The sequence below is a fragment of the Artemia franciscana genome, chromosome 5 (genome assembly GCF_032884065.1).
Source record: "Artemia franciscana chromosome 5, ASM3288406v1, whole genome shotgun sequence".
Taxonomy (NCBI): Eukaryota; Metazoa; Arthropoda; class Branchiopoda; order Anostraca; family Artemiidae; genus Artemia; species Artemia franciscana.
Window position 1 is genome coordinate 12131943 of NC_088867.1, and position 25201 is coordinate 12157143.

General features: G+C 33.6%; 1 protein-coding gene across 9 annotated transcripts in view; it reads left to right on the plus strand.

Annotated features, from left to right (window-relative positions):
• LOC136026982 (rho-related BTB domain-containing protein 1-like) overlaps positions 1 to 25201 on the plus strand; it is a 218748-nt gene that overhangs the window by 190051 nt on the left and 3496 nt on the right. For 6 of the 9 annotated variants that reach the window (XM_065703854.1, XM_065703855.1, XM_065703856.1 and 3 more), the window contains 4 exons: positions 2757 to 2927; positions 8240 to 8479; positions 12461 to 12609; positions 14841 to 14999. In XM_065703854.1, the coding sequence (XP_065559926.1) occupies positions 2757 to 2927; positions 8240 to 8479; positions 12461 to 12609; positions 14841 to 14999 (719 nt within the window). Of the gene's footprint in view, positions 1 to 2756; positions 2928 to 8239; positions 8480 to 12460; positions 12610 to 14840; positions 19235 to 25201 lie in introns of those variants that run through there. The other 3 variants (XM_065703859.1, XM_065703861.1, XR_010617465.1) reach the window with 2 other exon arrangements.

The following is a 25201-nucleotide window of genomic DNA, read 5'->3' on the forward strand; positions in this document are numbered from 1 at the left end:
AAGGCAAAAATCTGATATCCTTCGTATTCTTAAGTAATTTATTTTGGGAACTAATATTTTCAAGGGAACGCCTTATGGAATTTGAGGGATGATGTACCAAAAAAGGGAGTTCATGAAGTAATTTCGTTTGGAGATATGTTATTAACCCTTCTGTTCTTATATAGCGAAAAGAATCTGATTTCAGCTCTACGTTTGTGTGGACTTGATGAGTAAGTTAGATTCCTTACGTATTTTTTGGGGGTAGACCCAGTACTTGGTCAAAGTAATAATTTTATGTAAATGTGTATTAGGCTCTCTGTTATTGTGTCATTTCAAAAGCTTTTGTGAAATAATATTTATACAAAATTAATATTGGCACACTTCAGTCTTATATAGCAAAAAAAAAAACAAAAGATTCCACTTCCTCTTTAGCGCAGACATAGTCGTTAATATTTTTTTAGTGACTTTTTGTAGAGCTCAAAACTAAAATTGGTCTTTTTGGTAAATCGATTCCCTGAATTAGGTTAATAATTCCGTAATGAACTACCAAAATAAGAGAATGAAATTTGTTCAACGTACAAAACTATACAAAAATTAGATAAAAACTACGCAAAAATTTTAGTGCTTTTAGTCCAATAGTATGGTGTCCAAAATCGGGTTCTAATACAGAAGATAAGAGCATTTTCAAAGAAAAGAATTTCAGTCAATTACCATGGACATCAAAATAAAAAAAAAACATTTTGTCCCCTGGCTCCATCGCATGTCTCTTCAATCTTCATGCATGAAAACCGGAATTTGTTTTCTTTTGGTTGTTATACAATTCTTGATTTTTCGTTACGTAAATTCTCTCCATTGTTGCCACATTGAATCGTGAAAAGAAACAAGCGGAAACTTTTCTTGTTTACAAGTAAGCCTAACCAAACGGTTGTAATACCTAATTGATTTCCAGCTGATGGTCAAGCAGTGCAACAAGCAATAGGTGGTACAATTGTTATGGTCAATAGGTCTGCAAGGTTCAGTTATGGCAGTGTCTGTCTTTTGCTACAGCAATCAGGAAAGGTGCAGTTCCTAGAGCTCCAAATGACATTTTCGCTCATTTTCTACCGATTTTTCACGCACGTTTCTTATTTTCAAGTTTGGTGCCTGCTAAGCATAAAACTACATAGGCTAACTGTATATGGATGTCTTTTTCATTAAAAATTGAAAAAGATTAGCCACCTGTCTTAGCTGAGTGACTATCGCTCCAGACTTGTAATCCTCAAGTCAGGGGCTCGAGTCCGCTTGTCGCTGATTCTTTGTTTTGAGACGGGGGTGAATGGTATGACCCTGTAAGCTCAATCAGAGTTGACTCAGCTCTAAATGGGTACCTTGAGAAATCTGGGGGGTGAACACGGAAGCGTTGGATGATCCCCCCCACCCACGCATTGCACTCCCGGCTGAAGACATTTATTCAGGAAATCCGTACCTGTGAAACGAAGACTGGTCAGCATGCGAGAAAGTTTTTTTTCGGGTTTTCCTTATTTTTTAAGACGTATATGGCTGAGAAAGTTTCCACTTAAGCAATTTAAAGAATCATATTTCATTTAAAGTGTTCAGTCTTCAATTATAGTATTATAGTGTACTTTCAAAGCGTGTTCGGGGCAGAAATTACCCTTTTGTTTAATCTTTGAAGGTTAGTTTATTTATTTACAACTCTATTTATAGATCACTTCACGATTTCTCCACATGCAACTCAACAATCCATATAGATTCCCAAACTTATATTCAGCAAAAAAGAATATCCGCATTTCCCTCCCTTATTTTGTAATAACCATAAAAATCATATTATTTTGGTATGTTTCCAAAGTCTGTTGAAAGCGCTTTCTCTTCAAAAGTCTTTGTGAGGAAAAGCTGCTGACGCAATTGCATGTCCTGAGTTGGAAAGCATTAAATAGATATAAAAAAAAATGTGATTCAATATCTAATAAGCCTTTTGGCGGTCTCCAAACAATGGATCGTTTATGAACTAGGTATTTCCATTGATAGTTGAGGTATATTTTCATTTTAAGGAAACTGGAAACCCTACATAATTCTTATTATAATTATATGTTTTTTTAATTAACGGATTTTAGGAAAAGAAAAGGTATTTTTAATGTTTAAAACATTAAAAATTGCAATGGCTCCCCAGGTCACAATGATTTAAGGGCCCCATATTTGGGGTCCCCTCCGGCCCCCCTAGATCCGCCAGTGGGTCAACCTGACCAAGCTATAATTTTTTTGTTCATGAACGCAAACTGTCAGAAAATGCCATAAATTACGGAACTACAGATTCGGTCATTTAATTATTATAACTTTCAAAACTTACAAAATGTCTATTTAAATTTTGTGTCTGTTGTTTTAGTAACTGAAAAATGTGGTGTCAGGTTTGTTAATTCCAGAATCCAATGAGAATACTGCTCATGAGTAGGCTACTTTATACCAAAATTTCTGCAGTAAGTAATTTGATTTGAATTTAATTAACAAATGAAAAACGCTTACGGTTACGCTGGAATCAATTTATTTATAATCCTTAATTTACACAAAAAATAATAAATAGTGAAGCACACTGTGGAATAATAACAAGTATTTTAGGCACTCGTTTTCTTCCTTTCTTCGTGATTTTATGTTTTATCATGATTAGCCAGTGTGGTCTCAGAAATTATTTATTTAGACACGCCTTATGACATTAGAAAATGTTTCAATTTGATTCAAAAATTATTTATTTCTCTTCGTTTTTATAAACAACTAATGAATTTTAGGTGTTGAAAAGACGTCTCCACGATGTATGTTTGGATCGAGGTCTTTTTACGGATATAAAATTTCAACTAGAAGATGGAGAGGTGTCCGCCCATCGTCCTCTTCTGATGACAAGATGTGAAGTCATGCAGGCTATGTTTGATGGGCATTTCAGAGAGTCATCAGCTAAAGTGGTAAGTTTTGCTGAATCGTTTCATTTAAAGGTTAAATAATTGACTTACGACTTTACTCTAATAGCTTCTGACAACCATACTTATGTTCTATGATGTATAATTAGTTATGGCATGAGATAACAACATAACATAAACCATAAAATCGGGTGAGAAATCCCAAGTCTTTGTTTTGGAATGGACAGGGTTAAGATTAACAACAGTAAATTAGGAATTGAAGATAGCAGCACAAACACGTCCATAAAATTGTTTGGAAATACGTGACTGTCCTTTAACAAAATATCTAATCTTTTCTTTTTCGTGTTCAAAATGAAGATTGGACATGACCTTTAGTGAATCTTTGAGGACGACGTTCATGTTCGGGTATGAATTTCCTGCCTCAAAAATTGTCATTCGCTGGCTTTTTTGTTTCTATTTTTTTAAACACCCTACAAAATGCCCCTTTTTTGAGAACATGTCATCCTTCCAACAAGAAAAGGTACCTCCACACCACAGCATAAGGCTATGGGAATCACACGTCACCATTTATTGGAATTGATAGCAATTGAAGTTATATTAGTAGCCCACTGCCCTGTAGATTATTTTTAGTCCATGCTACCTTTGTATTTAAAAACAAGGGAAGTTGCACTTAAAAAACAAAACAAAATAACTTCTATAAAGATGATGGAGGCAAAAATCAAATATTCTGAATTTATATATAAAATTACTATTCAATGGAAAAGTAAATAGAACAAAAGATATAGAGCAAAAAAAAAGAGAACAAAGAGAGTATAAACGTTTAGACTACATAATGCCAAATAGGTATTTGATATTTTAGACAACATATGGACTACATAACATAGTTCTGTGTACCTTGTTCAAAAATATAGCCTAATAACAAATATAAATCAAAGAGAATTGGAAAGCTATAAGACCTGGATCTTTGCCAATTTATATAGAAATAAGGAGAAGAAAACCAATACCGATGAGAGCATAGGGTCTGGTAACTTAATTAAAGTATTAAAATTTTCTAAGGAAATTGTGTGATTGGTATAATTTATCAGCAAAGCTATAAGACTAAAGCTAAACATTTTTCTCTAAGTGATAAATACTAAGCAACTCCTCTTTCAAGACTAAATAAAGTTTGCGCAAGATGGGCATGGGGAAGCTCGGGAAATTCTTGGAAGATTAAGTAGGTTAGTTGACTTTAATCCGGTAGGCATGTTTCCTAAATTTTAAATCCTTTCCTACACTTTAAAGTGCATTCTATAGAATTCCGAAAAAAAAAAGAGGGAGGACCTCTTCTTTCTCACTACCTACTTGTATTGTACCACTCGAAAAATGAATATTTAATTTCTACTGCATTTTTTTTTTTTCTTAATACCTAAAAAGACGTCTGCAGCAGCCTAGTATCAAACGCTAGATGGCGTCAGTCTTTCAGATGGCGACAGTGATTCGCCTTTCAGACACCGAATGAATCTATGGTCTATTTTACAACGGCTGCTCACAAGATTAGACAGGCCGGATTTGCATTCTCGTCAAATAAATATCAAGGTTAAAAATAACACGCTCCATAGCTACAAATAACATATTTCTAAGTCTATCGTGTTCTTTCCCAGTACCTGCGTTTATTATATCACTGAACAAATGAGGTTATAAAAGATTTTACGATTAAATGATTTTAAAGGATTAACGGATAAAGATTAAAGCATGAACAGATTTTAAGTTAAACGATTAAAAGATTATAAAAGATTTCTTACCCTCGTAGGAGACAAAACGGAGAGGTAGAGGTAGGAGAGGTAGACAAAACGGGGCAAAAACCAGAAATTTCCTTCGTGCATCTTCTTCGTTGTTTCAGTTATCACTCTTGTCAATTTTACATGTTCCATATTTTTATTAATATGAATTTTTAGATGACGTAAAACTCAACGAATTTTAATTTATAAAATATATCATCAGTCCGGTATCAAAAATAAAATTAAGTAATCAAAAGTAGAATAATTAATGTAAAATCAAACATATCAATCTGTTTTGTTTTACGGTTATCGGAGAGGAAATAAAAAAAACTGAGTTTTTTTGCTTTTCTGAAAATTTACAATTATGGAGATGCGACCTTTTGATACACAACTGACGATATGTAATATAAAATATAATGTAATGAATGTAATGTGAATATGGAGACATACATAATAATAAATATGAATTATATAAATAAAATGCATACAGAATTTTATAAACAAAATAAACTATATAAATATATATTATATATGAAAATAAAACAAAGAAAGGAAAACAATGATACAGAGTAATAATAAATAAAAATATAATTGTAATATACATTTATTTATATGATATAGAATATAATCAACTGATCTGGAAACCTCATTTTGAAAGTGTAAAGGTATTGCCTCCGGAAAACTGGACGTAGCTCGTTTTAGTAATTTTGAATTGAACTTAACGGCCTCGTAGCATCCTGGGCTGTTGGGCCCGGTCCTAACTAGTGATTGAAATGCACGTCATCAAAGCAATATAACGGTGTCAATTTGGGCTGGGAGTTGTGCCTCCTCTAAACCATCTTGCCCCCCCCTCCTCGGTTTTGAAAAATCTTTTTGGAGTTATTTTCATAGAAACTTCCTAAAAGTGAAAAATTTATCCCCTCTAAATATTGAAAAATATATTTTGTTCCCCTTTCTAATATTTGTTAATTGCCATCGCTTAGGTTGTAGTGCTATCTCTTATAAAATGCAATTGATCATAGATGGCAGTTTGTTGTTTTGTTTGAGAAGAGTTAAAAAAAATTATATATAGTATAGATAAAATAAGATGAATTACCCGGCGTTAAAACAGTTCATCACAGTCAATTGTACTTAATTTTTATTACTGACAGTTTGTTTCGTTAAAAGTTAGAGTAGTAACAGGTTTTTTCAAAAGGACGTTTATCTTTAACAGTCTTTAAAATTGATTTATTTGTTTATCTAATTATTTTATTTATTTTAATGGAATATATTTTGTGGTCGTTGATGTTGTCATGGAATGCAATATAGTATGATTTTCTTTTCTAGGTTTGCTGAAAGCAATGCCGTACCAAAAAAGTCCTAGTTTTTCTAGCTTTTAAAAGTCTTGACTCTTTTGATGATAATCATTATTAATATTCTATCATTTATCTATTATTTCTCATAGTTTTTTTCCTTATTTGTTATTTTTTTCGATTGAAAGGGTATGTACCCTCAATTATTTTCAACTGCTGCGGTTTTCTATGTATTTGATTGATTCGAATAGAATCTTTGTTCCTTCTGCTTATGTTATCATAGGGTCTGCTATTGTTTTATTTTTTTTCAAGCTCTGCTAAAATTAATGCCCTACTAATAAGCTTTAGAAATTCAAAAAATTAAGAAGAATAATTGAAATGGAACAATTTAGATATCACCGAACAGTAGCAACATCAATTTTGTAAAACAATCTTTTGAAGATTTTGTTGTGATGTATAGCATAAAATTTCAAGATTTTCTATGTTTTTATGCAAAGTGGAGAAAACTGTTTAAAATCGTGATATCTCTGATCAGTGTCGAACCAATAATATATTATGTATTTTTTTTAGGACGTTCTGAGTGGACCGCGAGTGGAATTTGTTGGTCTGCTCGTGGCCCAGACTGTATAGGAGAGACTTCGATGCGTAAAAGTTTTATTCCGTGTAGTCAGTTCGGTTTATCCGGGGAAGGGGACGCATAAGTCACTTTACCATTAAAAGAAATTACCCTTTCAAAAAAGTAGTCAATGTAGCAGCAACATAGTTAATATTTTATGTTACGTAAGTTTATGTAACATTATGGACAAGTCAATGTAGCAGCAACAAAATAGAATTTCTAGATGAGACATCGATCAATTTTGAAAACAGATCTATGAACTTTGCTAAATAACGTTCCACACTGAAGCAGAGCCAAAATCTGTTTTCTATTGCATCAAATTAACGACGCTTCTTTGCTATTAAGTTCTTTGCCGCTGCCTTGTAGTGTGTTTTTGCGACCGGGTCGGAATTCTGGGTCTCGTATTACCAAGCTCAGGTCAAACCCACCACGCCACCATAGGACAGAGCTTAAATATCCATTATACATTTTAAATTTTTTGCTTCTGATAATTGAGATGATTTTAGACAATGGTTATGATGGTTTTGTGGGTTTTTACTTTAGCTTAGTATTAAAGGTCTTGTTTAAGTTTGGAAGGTTATACTTAATATAGCGTAACATAGCCACATCTAGTTTGATTGTTTAATAAATGAGGATATTAATTCCTAGAAATCTCAATAATAACATATTTTTCGAAGCAACAATTATAGGACAGTCGATGTTTTTTTTAAATATTTAGTTTTCAGTAAAGCAAAACTGAAACCAAGGCCCCCAGAATAATGTGGAGGGGGAGTGAACTTTATTATTTGTTTTTGGCCCATTACAAACAAAGCTTCTTGGGCTTAGTAACCGCTTTACGTTTGTAATAGATTTTTCCTTTGGGTATTGATAAATTGATTGATTGTTTCATTTATTTTTGTTACAGAGTTTAAAGATTGAAATTTTATTTTGGTGTAATTTTGTAATCTTGAGAATAAAAATCACAATTAATTCATTGAAAAAAAATTTTTTTTTTTTTAAATCGTCCAGTGATCTATGCGGCAACATGTACCTCTTTTACAACGAAAGTGTGAATGACTTATGCACCCATTTGTGGTTCACATTAAAATGATTTTAATTTTTAATCTTGTTTTGAGTAATGGAGGCTTCCCAATGTAAAGCTCCCATTTATCGGGAGTCAATGTTTTCTTTTGAACCCAAAATATCTGGTATATCTTACTTTTTATATAAAATCTTTGAAATTTCTTGAACATTGAGCGTAAATGTTCTTAAGTTTTATAGTTTAAAGTCGGGAGTTTTAAAGTTCTCGAGAGATTCAAGTTCTTAATGTTCCATTTTGTGTTGGTTTTCCTTCCGAGAAGTGTGGTTCATTCGATTCCCCAAACTAATTTTAACATTCGAAGGAGAATTTTTTTTTGTCATTTTTAGAACTCACCCTTATTGGAGAGAATGTTCCTTCAAAAAATGAATGAACCTTCAAAAGACAATACGATGCTTTGACACTAAAATGTATGAAAACATCAAGACTGGACCTTATTTATATGACCTTTGAAAAACACAAATACCCTCTGTTTCTCCAACGCCCGAATAGCCTATATATCTTTTCAGGTTCAAATGTCCGAATAGCCTCTATATCTTTTCAGGTTCGAATGCCCGAATATCCTATATATTTTTTTAGGTTCAAATGCCTGAATAGCCTTTATATCTTTTCAGGTTCAAATGCCCGACGTTTCAGAGTTTACTTTTCGTCAGCTGATACATTATTTCTATACGGACCAAATTCCTTTTGTTTGTGTATCTGATTGCCTTCCACTTTTAGAATTAGCCAATCGCTTTTGTTTACCTCGTTTAACACATTTAATTGAAGATAAAGTTGAGGCTGAACTCCGCATGATGTTAGAAAAAGGGAGTGACGTCATTATGGAGTGTCTCATGCTCCTTGAAGAATCTCAGGTATTTTACTTTTTCTCATCTTTTATCGTTATTTATTTAATTTTTGTTTCTTGCGATTTTTTTCTAATCTCGTAAAGTAAATTAGTTCCTATATTGAACTGAGACGGGATCTGTGCCACATACTTCGCATGCTCTATACCCACTTTACTCAGTTCAGAGTTTCACCCTTTGCCTACTCCCATGAAGCCCTTACCATCCCACTCGAATATGTCTGTCATTTCGTTTGGCCCCTATCCGGTTGCCAAGCCGCATCATATTTTGCAGCATATCATACTAAATTTGTAAAATGTAACATAACCACTCTACCCCCTTTCTTTTTATTGGTATCTCTCCCCCTTTCTCTTTGTCTCTTTCATTCTCTATCTCTTTTTCCCTCTTTCTGTCTCCCGTAATTCTAACTTCAAGTCAACTTGACAGGGTCCAAAAAAAAAAAGATGTGACAAAACCTATGAACTTCAATCTTGTAGTTTTTTTTGTAAAGAACCGTCTATAGATAGTGCAGAATATTTGGGATTATGGATGAAGTATTCCTGGAGTGTGGCGTATTCCCCCGGGAAATTCACCCCCCCCCCCCAACGGAAATGCCCCCTTATTTCGAGTGTTTATTTTTCAGTAATTAGTCGGCAAGAATTACCAGCCAGATTCATAAATTTCTGTGCGACAGGACATTTGTAGCCTTAATACAGATGGGTAGCCTGGTTGCACAGTGCATACTGCATTTTATTTTGACACGGGTTTCCAGCTTTTTTGAATGTCCTGTCTCCGCACAGCGCGAACAGCGAGTAAGAGCTTTGCAGTGCTGAGCAATATGTTCGTAAACTTGGCAGTTGTAGCAGCGAGGAGGAAGAGGGAGAAACTTCTCGATGTGGATTCCCTCATACTTGATTATCACTGACGAGGAAATGGCTGTGAAAAAGTCTTACTAGAACTTCTGATTACCAATGCAAAGAGCCCCTCCGAAGTTTATGCGACCATTTTTTCTATAAAAATTTTGCATGCCCCCAGGACATAACTTAAATCCCTTGCCCTGAGGCCTGTGGGGAGGGGGGGCTGTCACCCTCAAAGACATAATTTCCGGACCTTTCAACTACGCTGAATAAAAAGTCTATCTCAAAATTTTGATTTTGGGAAATGCCCTCCAATCATTTTTGACTATTAAAAGGGGACTATTCCCTTCAATTCCCAATTGGCGGATCTTTAGAAGTCTCTACTACAAGAAATGGCCATCTCAAAATTTCTGTCAGATGCATTTCAGGAAAATACGAGGTGGGGGGGGGGCATATGTCCTCAGATCACTTTGAATCTTAAAAAGGGTACTAGAACTTCTGATTACCAATCTGAAGTTTATACGACCACCCTTTCTTCGAAAGACTTTATTTACCCCCATGGCATAATTTAAAACCTTTGCCCTGAGGGCTGTGGGGGGTTGTCATCCTCAAAGACATAATTTCTGGGACTTTTAACTACGTTGAAAAAAATGGCTGTATCAAAACTTTGATTGGATGTGTTAGAAACGGTGGGCGTGGTAGGGGCGTTAGTTGGCCTCTAGCCACTTTCGACTATAAAAAGGGCACTAGCCCCTTCAATTTCCAATCGAATAACCCTTTTTAGAAGTTTCTACGACAACAAATGGCAATCTCAAACTTCTACCAGATGCATTTCGGGAAAATACGAGGTTGGGATGGGATATCCACCCTCTGGCACTAGTTGTCATTGGGCACTATTTGTTTCAGTTTCCAATCGAATGAGCCCTTTTTGAAGTTTTTACGACAGCTCCTTCGATACGAAGTGCCCTGGCCTAAGATCTAAGAAAATAAAAAATAAATAAATAATACATTCTGCCCACATCGCTCTTTACTTAATAAGCGCTATTGTGCTGCCTATGACTAAGGCTCTAAAGTGTAGTCAGCCCAAAGTTGCTCGTCCTGCCCAAGATCGACCGATATATTACTGTGCCGCACTGGTGGGGCACGCGCCCACGTTGGGAATCACGGTTTTGGAGTCTTAAATCTGGAGTGTCATGCCTTTTGTGTGGCAATTCAGTAAATGTATTCAAAGATGAAATCTTTTTGTTGTCAGTGGATCAAACAGTTCGTGGTAACGAACTGTAGTAAGGAGCGACCCGGCTCAATAGAAACCAAAACTCTAAAAAATGGAATTTTGATACCAATAGCTACATCAAAAGAATCGAATTTTAATGCTGGTTTTAAATATATAAGTTTCATCAAGTTTAGTCTTACGCACCAAAAGTTACGAGCCTGAGAAAATGTGTGTTATTTTAGAAAATAGGGGGAAACACCCCCTAAAAGTCACAGAATCTTAACGAAAATTACACCATCAGATTCAGCGTATCAGAGAACCCTACTGTAGAAGTTTCAAGCTCCTATCTACAAAAATGTGGAATTTTGTATTTTTTGCCAGAAGGCAGATCACGGATGCGTGTTTATTTGTTTGTTTTTTTTTTGTTTTTTCTTTTTCCCAGGGGTGATCGTATCGACCCAGTTGTCCTAGAATGTTGCGAGAGGGCTCATTCTAACGGAAATGAAAAGTTCTAGTGCCCTTTTTAAGTGACCAAAAAAATTGGAGGGCACCTAGGCCCCCTCCCACGCTAATTATTATCCCAAAGTCAACGGATCAAAATTCTGAGATAACCATTTTATTCAGCGTAGTCTAAAAACCTTATAACTATGTCTTTGGGGACGACTTACTCCTTCACAGTCCCCGTGGGAGGGGCTACAAGTTACAAACTTTGACCAGTGCTCACTTATAGTAATGGTTATTGGAAAGTGTACAGGTGTTTTCAGGAGGATTTTTTGGTTGGGGGGAGGGGTTGAAAAGAGGGGGATATACTGGGGGAACTTTCCATCGAGGAATTTGTCATGGGGGAAGAAAATTTCCATGAAGGGAGCGCAGGATTTACTAGCATTATTAAAAAAAAAAAAAACAATGAAAAAATAAATATGAAAAAGTTTTTTTCAGCTGGAAGTAAGGAGCAGCATTAAAACTTAAAACGAACAGAAATTATTACCCATATGAGGGGCTCACCTCCTCCTAATACCTCGCTCTTTACGCTAAAGTATTTTTAGTAATGTCAACTATTTATTCTACGGCTTTTGTGATTCAGGGGTCATTCTTAATGAATTGGGACAAAATTTAAGATTTAATGTAAAGAGAGAGGTACTGACGAGGGGGCGAACCCTCTCATATGTGTAATAAAAACATGAGAATAAAAAATTATTTACGTAAGCTAGTTTATAAGTTACGTATAGCTTTTACTAATAAAAAGATTCGTAAAAAATAAAAAGTTCTAGTTGCCTTTTTTATTAACCAAAAAATTGGAGGGCAACTAGGCTTCCTCCCCCACTCTTTTTTCTCAAAATCATTCGATCAAAATTCTGAGAAAGCCATTTAACCAAAAAAAAAAAAAAATGCAAATTTCGTTTCAATTATTTCTCTGCGGAGAGCCGAAATCAAAACATACATTGATTCAAAAACGTTCAGAAATTAAATAAAAAAAACAAGTTTTTTCAACTGAAAGTAAGGAGCGACATTAAAACTTAAAACGAACAGAAATTACTTCGTATATAAAAGGGGCTGCTTCCTCATCAACGCCCCGCTCTTTACGCTAAAGTTTTTTACTGTTTTAAAAAGAAGAGTTGAGAGAAAGAGTCAAATTTTAGCGTAAATAGCGGGGCGTTGATGAGGAAGCAGCCCCTTTTATATACGAAGTAATTTCTGTTCGTTTTAAGTTTTAATGTCGCTCCTTACTTTCAGTTGAAAAAACTTGTTTTTTTTTTATTTAATTTCTTAAAGAATCTAAGCTGCACTTTCTTGATAGACATACTAAGTGAGCTCGAACACACCATATATGAAGAGTAGGATTTGGTATATGTTCAGTTGACGTTATGCCAAAATTGTCATTTAAAAATGAAAAGGCTGTGAATAAATACTGTGAATTGTTATTTTTTCTGTTTATTTTAGATTCACAATGCTGAGCAACTGTCGGATTGGTGTCTAACATATTTGGCTTGCAATTATAACACGGTTTGCAGGAAAGCCCCCAAGGTGCTTAAGCAGTTACTTCCTGAAAATCAGGCTGAAGTGGCGAAAAAGCGATGGCCGCCTGTCTGGTAAGTTTGTGTCTTATATTTTTTTTTTTTAATGTGTTTGTGCTGTTGCATTGGTGATTTCTCTTTTCATTATAGTCTTTAAATTTTTGGTGTTTTTTTAATGTGTCTTTATTTCATGTCCTTAATGTCTTTGTCTCTGTTTGATTTTATCATCCTGTATCTCTGTTTGATTTTATGTAACCTATTTATGACTGCTGAGTGGTAGTAGCTGTAGTAGTAGTCGTAATTTATTTTCAAAAAACAAGTAAAATTATTCGGTATAGTACCGAAAGCGTTGCTTGCAAGGGTGTGATCCTAATCAGAAAATAAAAACAACAACACGTATAAGGTATGAGGAGAATCGGATAACAACTCTTGTATGTTTAGACCATCTCCGTCCGTTTGAGCCATTGCCATTGGACCAATTGGAATAGGAATTGAAAATAATTCGAAAATTTTCTATTATAATTGAAAAAAGGCAGGGTAGAACCTCAACAGGTTGACTCTAGTTCAGCATTGTGGAGTGACATGAATGAGAGGAAAATTTTCAAGTATAGTTGAAAGTTTTCAAGTAAACTACTGTCAACCAGCGTGTGTTCCCCGGGGAGACCCTCCAACAAGGTTGACTCTAGTTCGGCATTGTGTAGTGACATGCATGAGAGGTGTAGCGTAAGTGGGAGACAGTAACAACGGCAATCAAAGGGGTAAAATTAGCCTTGACTTGATGCCCATTTAATTAGACAATCTGTCTTGGCTTTTTCTACAATTGGCCATGACTTGACTTTTCCCACAACTATTCCATTGTCAATTCAAAAATCAACGGAGCCAATTTTTCAGTTGGAGCCATTGGACCACAAATAAACAGAGTTTAATAGTGAAATATTCTGTGATTGAAAAATTTAATGAACTGGCTTAATATTTCTCACAAAAGAACCTATTAGGTTTTAAAAAGGCAGAGTTATGTCTCTCCTAAAATTGCTCTTCATTGTCAATCTAGTTTGTTGCTGAGAGTTAGTATATCGATGCATTGTTTAGCCTGGCTTAAAAAGATGGGCTGCTTTTCTCTCCAAAAATAAGGCATAAATTTGTTTGAGCTGTGAAAATAGCTTTCAAAAATAAACTGGTCGAATTAAAACACACTTTTAAAGTGAAAGTATACGAAAGTAACCTTTCGTTTTTTCTTTGATTTGACCCTATTCAACTGTGTGTCTTTCAATTCTTTCTTTTTTCAATTCTTTTTAAATGTTTTTTTTTATGTACTCGAACAACCATGAACCATGATCCATGAAATGCCAAAGAGCAGACTAAAGACTTAGTGATCTGGAAGCCGTTGTACAAAAAATAACTCTGATTTTCTTTATTTTAATAGAAGATGTAAAAGAATAAGAGAAATAGAGAGATCTAATTAGATTGAGAAAGTATTAGATACATTAACTTGTTAGAAATTTTAAATACAAATACAAGCTAATAATTAATTGCAAACAAGACTTAAACGTATCAAATATTTCAGTGAACAGATTTAGCTAATGAAACGTAGAATAAACAGAATTTTTAGCTTATATTTATAATTTTAAGCATATATTTTCGCATTCTTAACCCTTTTCAGCATGAATTAAGCTTAAAATTAATAATTTAAGCCATTTAACAAGCTATTAATTAATTGTAAACAAGACTTAAAACATACCAAATATTTCAGGGAACAGTTTTAGCCAATGAAACGTAGAATAAACAGAGTATTGAGCATATATTTATAATTTTAAGTCTTTTTAAGCATATGTTTTCACATTCTTAACCATTTTGAGCCTTTTTTTTATAGTTTTACGAGTGGAGGGGGGACGGTTTCTAGTAAAACAAAAGGAAACATACCAAATGTATGTTGTTTAACAACATTATGTTGTTGAATGCCAGTGATAGTGGCAGTGGTCGGAGGTAAATATTCTCGGACTGACCGCTACGACATAAACTGTGCATTTTGTTCTCGCTGAATTTGATATATATTTCGTCTTCATTAGCCCTTAAAAAGTATGATTCTTCTGTCGAAAAATTAAATTTTGTGGCTGACTTTATGATCGAAATGGGACTGAAAACCGAGGTTGTATCGCGACTGAATTTATTTCTTCGTATAACCACGAGTATAAACACAGGTCTTTTGTTAATTTACAACTCCTTTTTTTAGGTTTTATCTACGCTCTATTGTATTCTGCACCGTATACCATTTCTCAATGTTTCTACTTTTTTTTGTTTTTTTTTAGGTATTTAAAGGACCGGGACTATTACGAAAAATGCATAAAAGAGCAGACCAAAGACTTAGTGATTGAGAAACCAGTAAAGCGTACAAGGAATAATTCTGGTTGTTTGTGTTTTACTAGCAAAGCCGCAAAAGAATCTGAAGAAAAAGGATATCATTCAGTGTAATTTAATCATTCATTTTTTATTTATTGTGCTTTATTTTAACATTTTCGCTATTTTTATTCTCGGAAAAATCGACCTAAGAATTTTTTAATCAATTCTAACTAAATCACCCTACAAAAAATTATTAGAAAAGTTATTAGAAGAGTGTATCGGTCTCTCTACTTAGGTTCCCGTGTAAAATCTATATATATTATAAAATTTGCTTCAACATTTCCATTATTTTGTCTTGTTTTTGGAAAATTCGAGTGAAATAATTTGACCCATACGAAATTTTGAAAAATGACCTGCAGGATTTTACCACAAAGCTACAATTGAAATTCATATTTTAATTCAACCTCCATTCATAGACCTCGACCTCCTTTCATAGGCTTTATAATCATGTAAGTTTACAACTACATTTAGTTGTCGTTTGATTGACTGACACTTCTGTAATATACATAATCTGAGTTTTAACCACACCCGTTTAAAAGTAAAAAAAAAAAAATATTCCATCAAGATTGTTTACTCTTTTTTAGCAAAACTGGAATATTTTTCAAGCATATATTCAAATAGCATTATTTTGCAGTTACAATTTAGAATTTAGTGATCTTATATTTTAGCCAATTTCGAATGATTTGTGGTGTAATTCCTCGATTGAAAAAGGAGATCTTACCACCTTTTCTACAATTTCTTCTAATTTAGATAAGACTGTGATTTGAGTAATTTTTTTTTTCTTGGCCGGTGTTATTATGATTTACTAGTGTGCTACAAGGGCACTCTTATGTTCCATAAGTGTATTCTTGTTTATTATCAAATTATATTGTGTATGTGATTTGTCCCCGATTTTATTGAATTGTGTTTTTGTTGAATTCGGCTTTACTATAAAAATAACGATGTACTTCTACTCCAGAGAAACAAGAAGAGTACTTGTAAAGAAAATTTTGTGACTCGTGAAAGTTTTCTTTGTTTTTAGCTTAAAATTTCTTATAGCAGAACCAATGCCCAAACCACAAAATTACTTATAAATGTACCTAGAAAAATGATATCTTATGCAATATGAGTAGTTCATATCCCAAGTATCTCACATTTTTGTGATTTGATAGTGAAACGAAATTAACATTTTAAAACGAAATTATTGTTTCCCAGATGAAACGCTTAGCTTAAATAAGGCAAGTAAAAATTACGCTATTGTTGAATAATTTGCCTACATTATTACAGTGTGTAGCATGAAAATTTTGAGATGGTTTTTTTCGGTTAGATGGACTAAATAAATTAAGGTAATAAGAAGGTACCGAAAAGACACTAAAGGTAATAAGAAGGTACCGAAAAGACACTAAAGGTACTAAAGAAGATTTTTTTTTTTCCAAAAGAGTATCTATTACAAGCCTAGGAATTTTCCGATGAGAATACCTGAAAAAAGCGTATGTTCTATAGGTTTCTGTTATGATAAATTCCAGTTATATCTCGGCATTTGCATTCCTCGTAAGCTTCTTTGCCAAGTCTTTTGTAGTAGGTTTCGTTTTTCTTTATTTTTTCATATTTTTTCTTTCAAATTGGTTAGCGCCCAAAACGATAAAGATAATTGCTAAATTGCTGAAGTTGAAGTTCTTATCGATTTTGATCCTCATCGCCTAAGATCTAATGAAGACAAACTAAATTTGTATGTCGAAACCTTTTTCTAGGATGTTTCAAGGTTTTATTTGTTTCTATTATGAGGATGCTAGTTTTATCTCGCCATTTGCAGTCATCGTAAGCTTTCTTTGCCGAATCTTTTCGTTTTACTTATTTATTTTTTTCAAATCAGTTGAAGTTCTTGTCGATTTTGATGCTCGTTAGATCTAATGAAGATAAACTAATTTTGCATCCCCGAAATTTTTTACTAGGTTTCATTTTTATTTATTTTTTCTCCTTTGTTTTAAATTCGGTTTGAACCCGAAACGATGAAGTTAACTACTAAATTCTGAAGTTGAAGTTGTTATCAGTTTATAGTGTTAATCCCCCCAAACCTAAGGAAGGTAAATTGGGTAAACAAGTTATTTTGCCCGAAACTTTATTTAAAGGTTTCTAGGCTCTATTGTTGTTGGGTTTTTTTTTTTTGCTGAATTTCAAACTTGTTTTTTAAATATAATGGCACTAAAATTTTGAAAAAAAGAAAGAAAAGGAACAAGAAAACAAAAATCTGGGTATTATCTGACCATGGATGAAGTCATGTGTCCAAAATCTGAGGAATGCCAGCAAATTATCCCGTCTAAAACTATTATTTGAGATTTTAAGGGTTCTAGCTTTATCTACCGAGTGTTAAACATGTCTAAACTCACTGGCACTAAATTACCAGAATAGAAAAAAATGAATAAAATGATTAAAACAAAAATTGGGGTGTCATCTGGCCAATGATTGAGCCAGTGATTCAGCTATGTAATACAGTTTTTACAGATTTTATTTTACTTATGTCTTAAAAAAAAGTGCACACTGAAATAAAGGACTTTACTTCCTTTACTAAAAATATTACTTTACTTCCTTTACTTCCTTTACTTCCTTCCTTTTTTTTCCTTTACTTCCTTTACTAAAAATATTAAAATGACAGCTAAAGACAAATGATTTGTACAAATATATCTATGAACATACAGAAAAACCAATTTTTCTTAGAAAAAGATGTAGTAAACAATAAATATGGAAAAAAATACATTTAAACAAAAGTTCTATAGCAAGAAGTACCTAAAAAAGAGGAAGCTGACAACTCCTGTGTATAGCAAAAACTGTACTAAATACAGCAAAATCAAATTCCACAAAAATAATGCTGAAAAGGCTATCTGTTTAGAAAAAAAAGCAATTATTCTTTACTAGAAAACATTAAGGCTTATAAAAATAATAACTTTGTTTTTTGTGTCTGTCGATGTATTTTTGTTTTATTTGAGAATTCTTGAATTTACCCTCTCCTTTGCCGCACTTAGCATCGTTCTGATGCATCTACTTTTTTTCATAATATATTTAGACATTCTAAATAAAGAGTTTGTGTTCAATTTCTAAAATAGAGTTTTCTCGAATATGAATCGGAAAGGGACAAACCACGGTCCTCACATGAACGTGCACTTCTTTTGTTGAAAACATTTATTTGACATGAGCAAACTAATAAGAATGAATATTAATACTTCTATCTGTACGATCACAGATTGCGGATGTTTTTATGTTGGCTGTTTCACGTAAGATGACTTCAGTGATAAAATGCCAAAATTTGTTCTAATTAGGTTCAAAGGTCGCAAGATTGGTGGAGGGGGATAAATAAACTGGTATTGGTAGAGAAGGGCAGACAAGTGGAGTTCCGACAGGGGGCAGAGTTGGGAGCAGAAAAGGTTATAATTTTTTTGCTTAAGAATAGTCTACTCGCAAAACCCTTCTTATTGTTGCATGCGCTGGATTCAATAGAACACACACAATAATCTCGAAAATTATACCATTTCCTATTGAAAGCATAATCCTAAGGAAATCCTGTTGAAAAATTGAACATAGAATAAATAAAATGAAAAACAACTTGGAAAAATATATCAAAAAAAGGAAAAAAAAATTTGGTCAAGACAGTGAATAAAATAAATTTAAAAACGAATGTTTTGGCCTCACGTCAGGTAGCGGGAAAATAATTGGAATAAACAGCTAAAAGACCGTTAAATATATTTCTACATACGAAGAAAAAGAGAAAAAAAGAAGAAATCCGCAACTGAAAAAGTATATTATTTCTTTTGGAAAAAAATTTCCCGACAAACCTTTATAATAATAACACAGGTAGGCCTACGCAATTCAAATAAAGTTGGAACAGCATTCTGTTCATTTTTTTCATTGATAAAGCTTCCCGAATGCAAAATCAAATGCGTAAAGGCAGTTCTAAATATCTAGAAACGTGAATGCGGAGACTTCGGTCTTCTTTGATGATATTGTGCTCTATGAAAAACTTCCAAAATATAAGGGATTTTTCCATTACTGTATCCCAACTTGTGTTTCTTCTTGAAGAGCACGCTAACAAGAAATGATGGATCGGTTTATTGCAGCGAGAGTAAAGGGAGCGATAGTATTATAATACATTAAAATATGTAATTTTTGTGTAATTTACTCGCCTTTTATTATAGAATTTTGTATGCCTTTGTGATATTTCTCTTTTGCTTGTACATTCTAATGTATAGAGCATTTTGTCGTAGACGATTTCTCGTCGTCCTTTCAACTTCTGTTTCTTTTTATAAATAAAGTACTAGTTTTCAAGCAACAATTTATTTATATTTGTTTAGTTTGAGGTAAAATTACTTATTTAGCGAAGGACAATAGTAAGGGCAAGGGTAATTTAACTAACAGCAGGACAAAGACAGGCAAGGAAGAATGAATTTGTTTCGCGGAGACCAAAGATAATGGTGATAGCGATAGCTGCTGTGGTAACTATTAATTTGGTTAATCTTAGTAGTAATTAAGAAAGAGAAAAATTCCGAAAAAGGAGTTTTTAAAAGAAAAGAAAGAGCCATGTAAAACCTAAGACGAGTAGAAATAAAGTTTTAAAATAATTCAAAGTTGAAATGACTAGAAATTACCATGAATGAACAGCTGAATCACAAAAGAGGTATTGGCAAAATCAATTTGCCATTAATAAAGAAATCAATGAGCAATCAATTCAAACTTAAAATGGACAGAAATTACCACAAACATGACTAGCGCTAATGCCCCTGCCCCTTCTCTGACCCTTGCACGTACTATTGCGTCACTTATGAAAAACTCATATATTTTGGATAGTGTTTTTTGATTTATCAAAGCATCGACGAATAGTAAAACATAAAACGAAATTACCCAACTTGAAAGAATTAATGAAAAATAACTGAATATTTAGTATATTAATTCCTGAAAATCTCAACAATTCAAGATTTAACAGATTTTTAAAGATAAAATTTATTTTATATTTTTTAGTGTTATAATTATAAAAAGTTTAAAATATATTTACGCTAACGTTTTTTTATAGGACTTGCATGTTAATTTTTGCTTGTTTTGAGTTTTAATCGGTTATCTGTTGTAATATCTATTCGTTTTGGATTTGATTCATTTATCGATAGTGATTGTGATAGTTTTACACTTGGAAAATTATTCGAATTTATTTCTACTCATTTTTGGCTTTATGAGGCTCTTCACTATTCTTTGACAAACTGGTTTGGTGGATTTTTTTTTTATTAATTTCTGTTCATTTTTTTTATTAACATAGTCTTTTTCATAGAAAAGAAATTTTATATCTTTTTTCTATTTGAATCCATAGTTTTTACTTTGAAGATTATTTGACTTTATTTTCGCTCATTTACTATAAAAATAACGATGTACTTCTACTCCAGAGAAACAAGAAGAGTACTTGTAAAGAAAATTTTGTGACTCGTGAAAGTTTTCTTTGTTTTTAGCTTAAAATTTCTTATAGCAGAACCAATGCCCAAACCACAAAATTACTTATAAATGTACCTAGAAAAATGATATCCTATGCAATATGAGTAGTTAATATCCCAAGTATCTCACATTTTTGTGATTTGATAGTGAAACGAAATTAACATTTTAAAACGAAATTATTGTTTCCCAGATGAAACGCTTAGCTTAAATAAGGCAAGTAAAAATTACGCTATTGTTGAATAATTTGCCTACATTATTACAGTGTGTAGCATGAAAATTTTGAGATGGTTTTTTTCGGTTAGATGGACTAAATAAATTAAGGTAATAAGAAGGTACCGAAAAGACACTAAAGGTAATAAGAAGGTACCGAAAAGACACTAAAGGTACTAAAGAAGATTTTTTTTTTCCAAAAGAGTATCTATTACAAGCCTAGGAATTTTCCGATGAGAATACCTGAAAAAAGCGTATGTTCTATAGGTTTCTGTTATGATAAATTCCAGTTATATCTCGGCATTTGCATTCCTCGTAAGCTTCTTTGCCAAGTCTTTTGTAGTAGGTTTCGTTTTTCTTTATTTTTTCATATTTTTTCTTTCAAATTGGTTAGCGCCCAAAACGATAAAGATAATTGCTAAATTGCTGAAGTTGAAGTTCTTATCGATTTTGATCCTCATCGCCTAAGATCTAATGAAGACAAACTAAATTTGTATGTCGAAACCTTTTTCTAGGATGTTTCAAGGTTTTATTTGTTTCTATTATGAGGATGCTAGTTTTATCTCGCCATTTGCAGTCATCGTAAGCTTTCTTTGCCGAATCTTTTCGTTACATATTTATTTTTTTCAAATCAGTTGTTTTTTTCAGTTTTCAGTTTGTTTAATGAGGCTCAACTTTTCTTTAAAAACTTGTTCCATATGTTTCCTATTAACAAACACTATCTCTTAAGTAATTAAATAAAAAAAACTAGTTTTTTAACTGAAAGTAAGGACCAACATAAAGCCTTTAAACGAACTGAAATTATTACGTATATGAAAGGGGTTGCCTCCTCCTCGAGACCTCGCTCTTGACGCTAAAAGTTTTTTGCATAGAATTTGAAAATAAAGCTTATTGTTCCATTTAAACAGCCATTGTGTTTCAGAAATCGTTCTTAAAGAATTAGGACAAAAAGCAAAAGCTTTAGTGTAAAGAGCAAGGTCATGTGGAAGGGACTACTCCTTTTATATACGAAATAATTTCTTTTCGTTTAAGTTTTGATGTTGCTCCTTACTTTCAGTTGAAAAACTTGTTTTTTTTTAATTTTATTTCTGATCGTTTTTAAATAATACCGGGAAATCCGGCTCTCTCTCTCTCTCCATGAAGATTTCCGTTACTTGTGTATTATAAACCACTCACTCAGGTTTACGATCTGTACATTATGGGGCGAGGAGGGGTAAAATATAGCGGGTCTGCATGCAAAATACGTTAGTTTCAATTATTCTGCATATTGTGAAGTAAGAATTGTTTTCTGACTTCAAACTATCCAAATACCCCCCCCCCCCTATGTGCAAATATATAGCCCAAACTATATGTTTCTCATCTATTCTGTCCCTTTTTTTCTTATCTTGTCTCGCACTAAGCTGAAAGAACTAAAGAAGAAACCGGCTTGTTCTCGAGTTTTACGCAGTGTAAATTTGAGTGAGCGGCACATAATACAAAAGTACCGAAATTCCTTCCCCCTAGGAAATAGAAAAAATCAAATAAAACTCTCAAATTGGAAAGGCTTATTTAAGGGGGGATTTTCCGCGGAGAGTGTTTTCCGGGGGGAAGGGGTAATCAGCTGGGGGGAGGTAAACGCCGACCAACAACCTTAGCCGTATCTTAGATTTTCCGAGTTCCCCTCCGAAGTTTCTACAACCATGTCTTGTTAATAAACAAATAATAAATAATGTCTTGAACACTTGTGGTTCTTTATTTTCTTTACCACAGGCAACGCTAGGGTGGTGAATCTGAAAAATTCATCGCCAAAACTAATATGGGAGATCTGAGAAATAGTTTGCAACCTCTCAAAAATGACGGCGGATCGTAAAAAGCGACCATTTGAATCACTATGGTTGAAAATTATGTACAAGAGAAATATAGTCCCCTAGCTTGAACAGTTATTGGGAACAATTTTTTGTCTACTTTTTTCCCAAAGGGTGCTCGTATCATTGGCTGGAAAATATTGAGAGAGGGTTCATTAGAACGGGAATAGCAATTGCTAGTGTTCCTTTTAAGTAACAAAAGAGCAAAGTTGAATTTTCATCTAATTTAAGCCACAAACCGTCACTTCTGCCCAGACAGTTCAGCCGCCCGGGAATTCAAATTTTAAGATGGCCAATCAATTTGCCATGGTCTAAAACATAAACTAGAGGTTGAGCCATCATCTTTAAAAACAGAGAAAATGAGGCGAAAAACAAGGTGGACGTGAATGCTGTAGTGAGTTCCGCGTATAATCATAAACCGTCTACTGACTAGCTGGCTTTTGTAACATCGTAAAGAATTCAGTGGCTTATTTCAAAGCTCTTGACCATATTTGTGTGTATTTTTTCGAAATTTGTCTTGATAAAGCCATTGTGAAGTGCAATATGGCACCAAAAATCGAACTTTTTGGTGCTATTTCTGGGGCTAAAGGGATGGAGAGCATAAAATGGATTTCATTATAATTTCCGTGGTCAAAAACTTAACTGGATGTTTGAAAATCCCCCTTCCAGCTCCGTTAGTAAACTATAATTAAAATGTGTTTTCAAACAACACTGCCCTAATAAAAGAATCATTGAAGTTTGATTTTTGACAAACAACCGTTATTTATGTTTATCTTAGCAGTAAAAGTTAATCGCAAAACGAATGTTTTGGGGGAGTTTTGAAAAAGAGCTTGAAGAGCTGATGGGTCTCTTTTTTATTCTTTTAATTTTTCCAACATGAACAGAGCATTGACACATCGTAGAAAGATGTTTAAGGGCACATTTGAAAGCTGAAGATTGCATCTATATTTTTACTATAAATATGTATAAGCATACATATCACCATCGCAATAGTAAGGTGGCATATGGCGCCAAAAAGGGACTTTTAATGTCATATCTGAAGTGGAAAGGCTTAGAAGAATAAACATTGTAAAGAAAAGACGTAGTGGAAAGGTTTGGAAGCATAAACATTGTAAAGAAAAGGCAGAGTGGAAAGACTTGGAAGCATAAACATTGTAAAGAAAAGGCGGAATGGAAAGGCTTAGAAGCATGAACATTGTAAAGGAAAGGTGGAGTGAAAAGGCTTGGAAGCATAAACATTGTAAAGAAATGGCGGAGTGGAAAGGTTTGGAAACATAAACATTGTAAAGAAAAGGTAGAGTGGAAAGACTTGGAAGCATAAACATTGGAACGACAAGGCGGAATGGAAAGGCTTGGAAGCATGAACATTGTAAAGAAAAGGTTAAGTGGAAAGGCTTGGAAGCATAAACATTGTAAAAAAAAAAAGGCGGATTGGAAAGGCTTGGAAACATAAACATCATAAAGAAAATGTGGAGTTGAAAGGCTTAGAAGAATAAACACTGTAAAGAAAAGAAGTAGTGGAAAGGTTTGGAAGCATAAACATTGTAAAGGAAAGGTGGAGTGGAAAGGCTTGGAAGCATAAACATTGTAAAGAAATGGCGGAGTGGAAAGGTTTGGAAACATAAACATTGTAAAGAAATGGGGGAGTGGAAAGGTTTGGAAACATAAACATTGTAAAGAAAAGGTAGAGTGGAAAGACTTGGAAGCATAAACATTGGAACGACAAGGCGGAATGGAAAGGCTTGGAAGCATGAACATTGTAAAGAAAAGTTAGAGTGGAAAGGCTTGGGTGCATAAACATTGTAAAGAAAAGGCGGAATGGAAAGGCTTGGAAGCATAAACATTGTAAAGAAAATGCAGAGTGGAAAGACTTGGAAGCATAAACATTGTAAAGAAAAGGCGGAATGGAAAGGCTTGGAAGCATGGACACTAAAGAAAAAGTGGAGTGGAAAGGCTTGGAAGAATAAACATTGTAAAGAAAAGGCGGAGTGGAAAGGCTTGGAAGAATAAACATTGTAAAGAAAGGTGGAGTTGAAAGGCTTGGAAGCATAAACATTGTAAAGAAATGGCGGAGTGGAAAGGCTTGGAAGCATAAACATTGTGAAGCAGAAGCATAATCTGATGCTTAAAATATCCCTCTTGTGTGCCCTCTTCCGTTCTTTCTTCTATGGGAAAACTAAACAATGCTTCAAGAGAAAAATGCCTTGTAAAAAAAATTCTCTCAGATTCAACGCTAATTCAGAAACGATGATGATATTATTTATTTATCCTAACAATAAAGGTAAATTACCGAAGTGCTTTTTCAGGAATTTTTGAAAAGAGCTTGAAACTCCGATGTTTTTTTTTTTTTTTTTAGTGCTAACGGGGCCCTGGGACATCGCAGAAGCGTCAAAATGTGCAACCCAGTTAAGTTTTCTCAATTTACAATCTTAGACACCGTCAAGGCGTAAATAAATGTGTCACTAGTTTTAGCGTCACACGCTGGCCCGTCATTTTGGGCAAAAGGAGGGCACTGTCCTCTCCTGAATTTGAAGGAGTTTGTTTTAAATTTGTATTCTTCATAATAATAAAATTTAGATTTATTTTTCCTAAAATACTGGAGTCCAAGAAGTAAAAATAACGAAAGTAAACTTTTTTATGAGAAGTTCAAAATTCGTCGCTGCATTAAGGCAGAAAAATTCTATATTTCATACTGGGCAATATTTCATCAATAATTGATTTTTTTTTTATCTGAAACTCCTTAATGATGTTGCTACTACTACTTACAATTC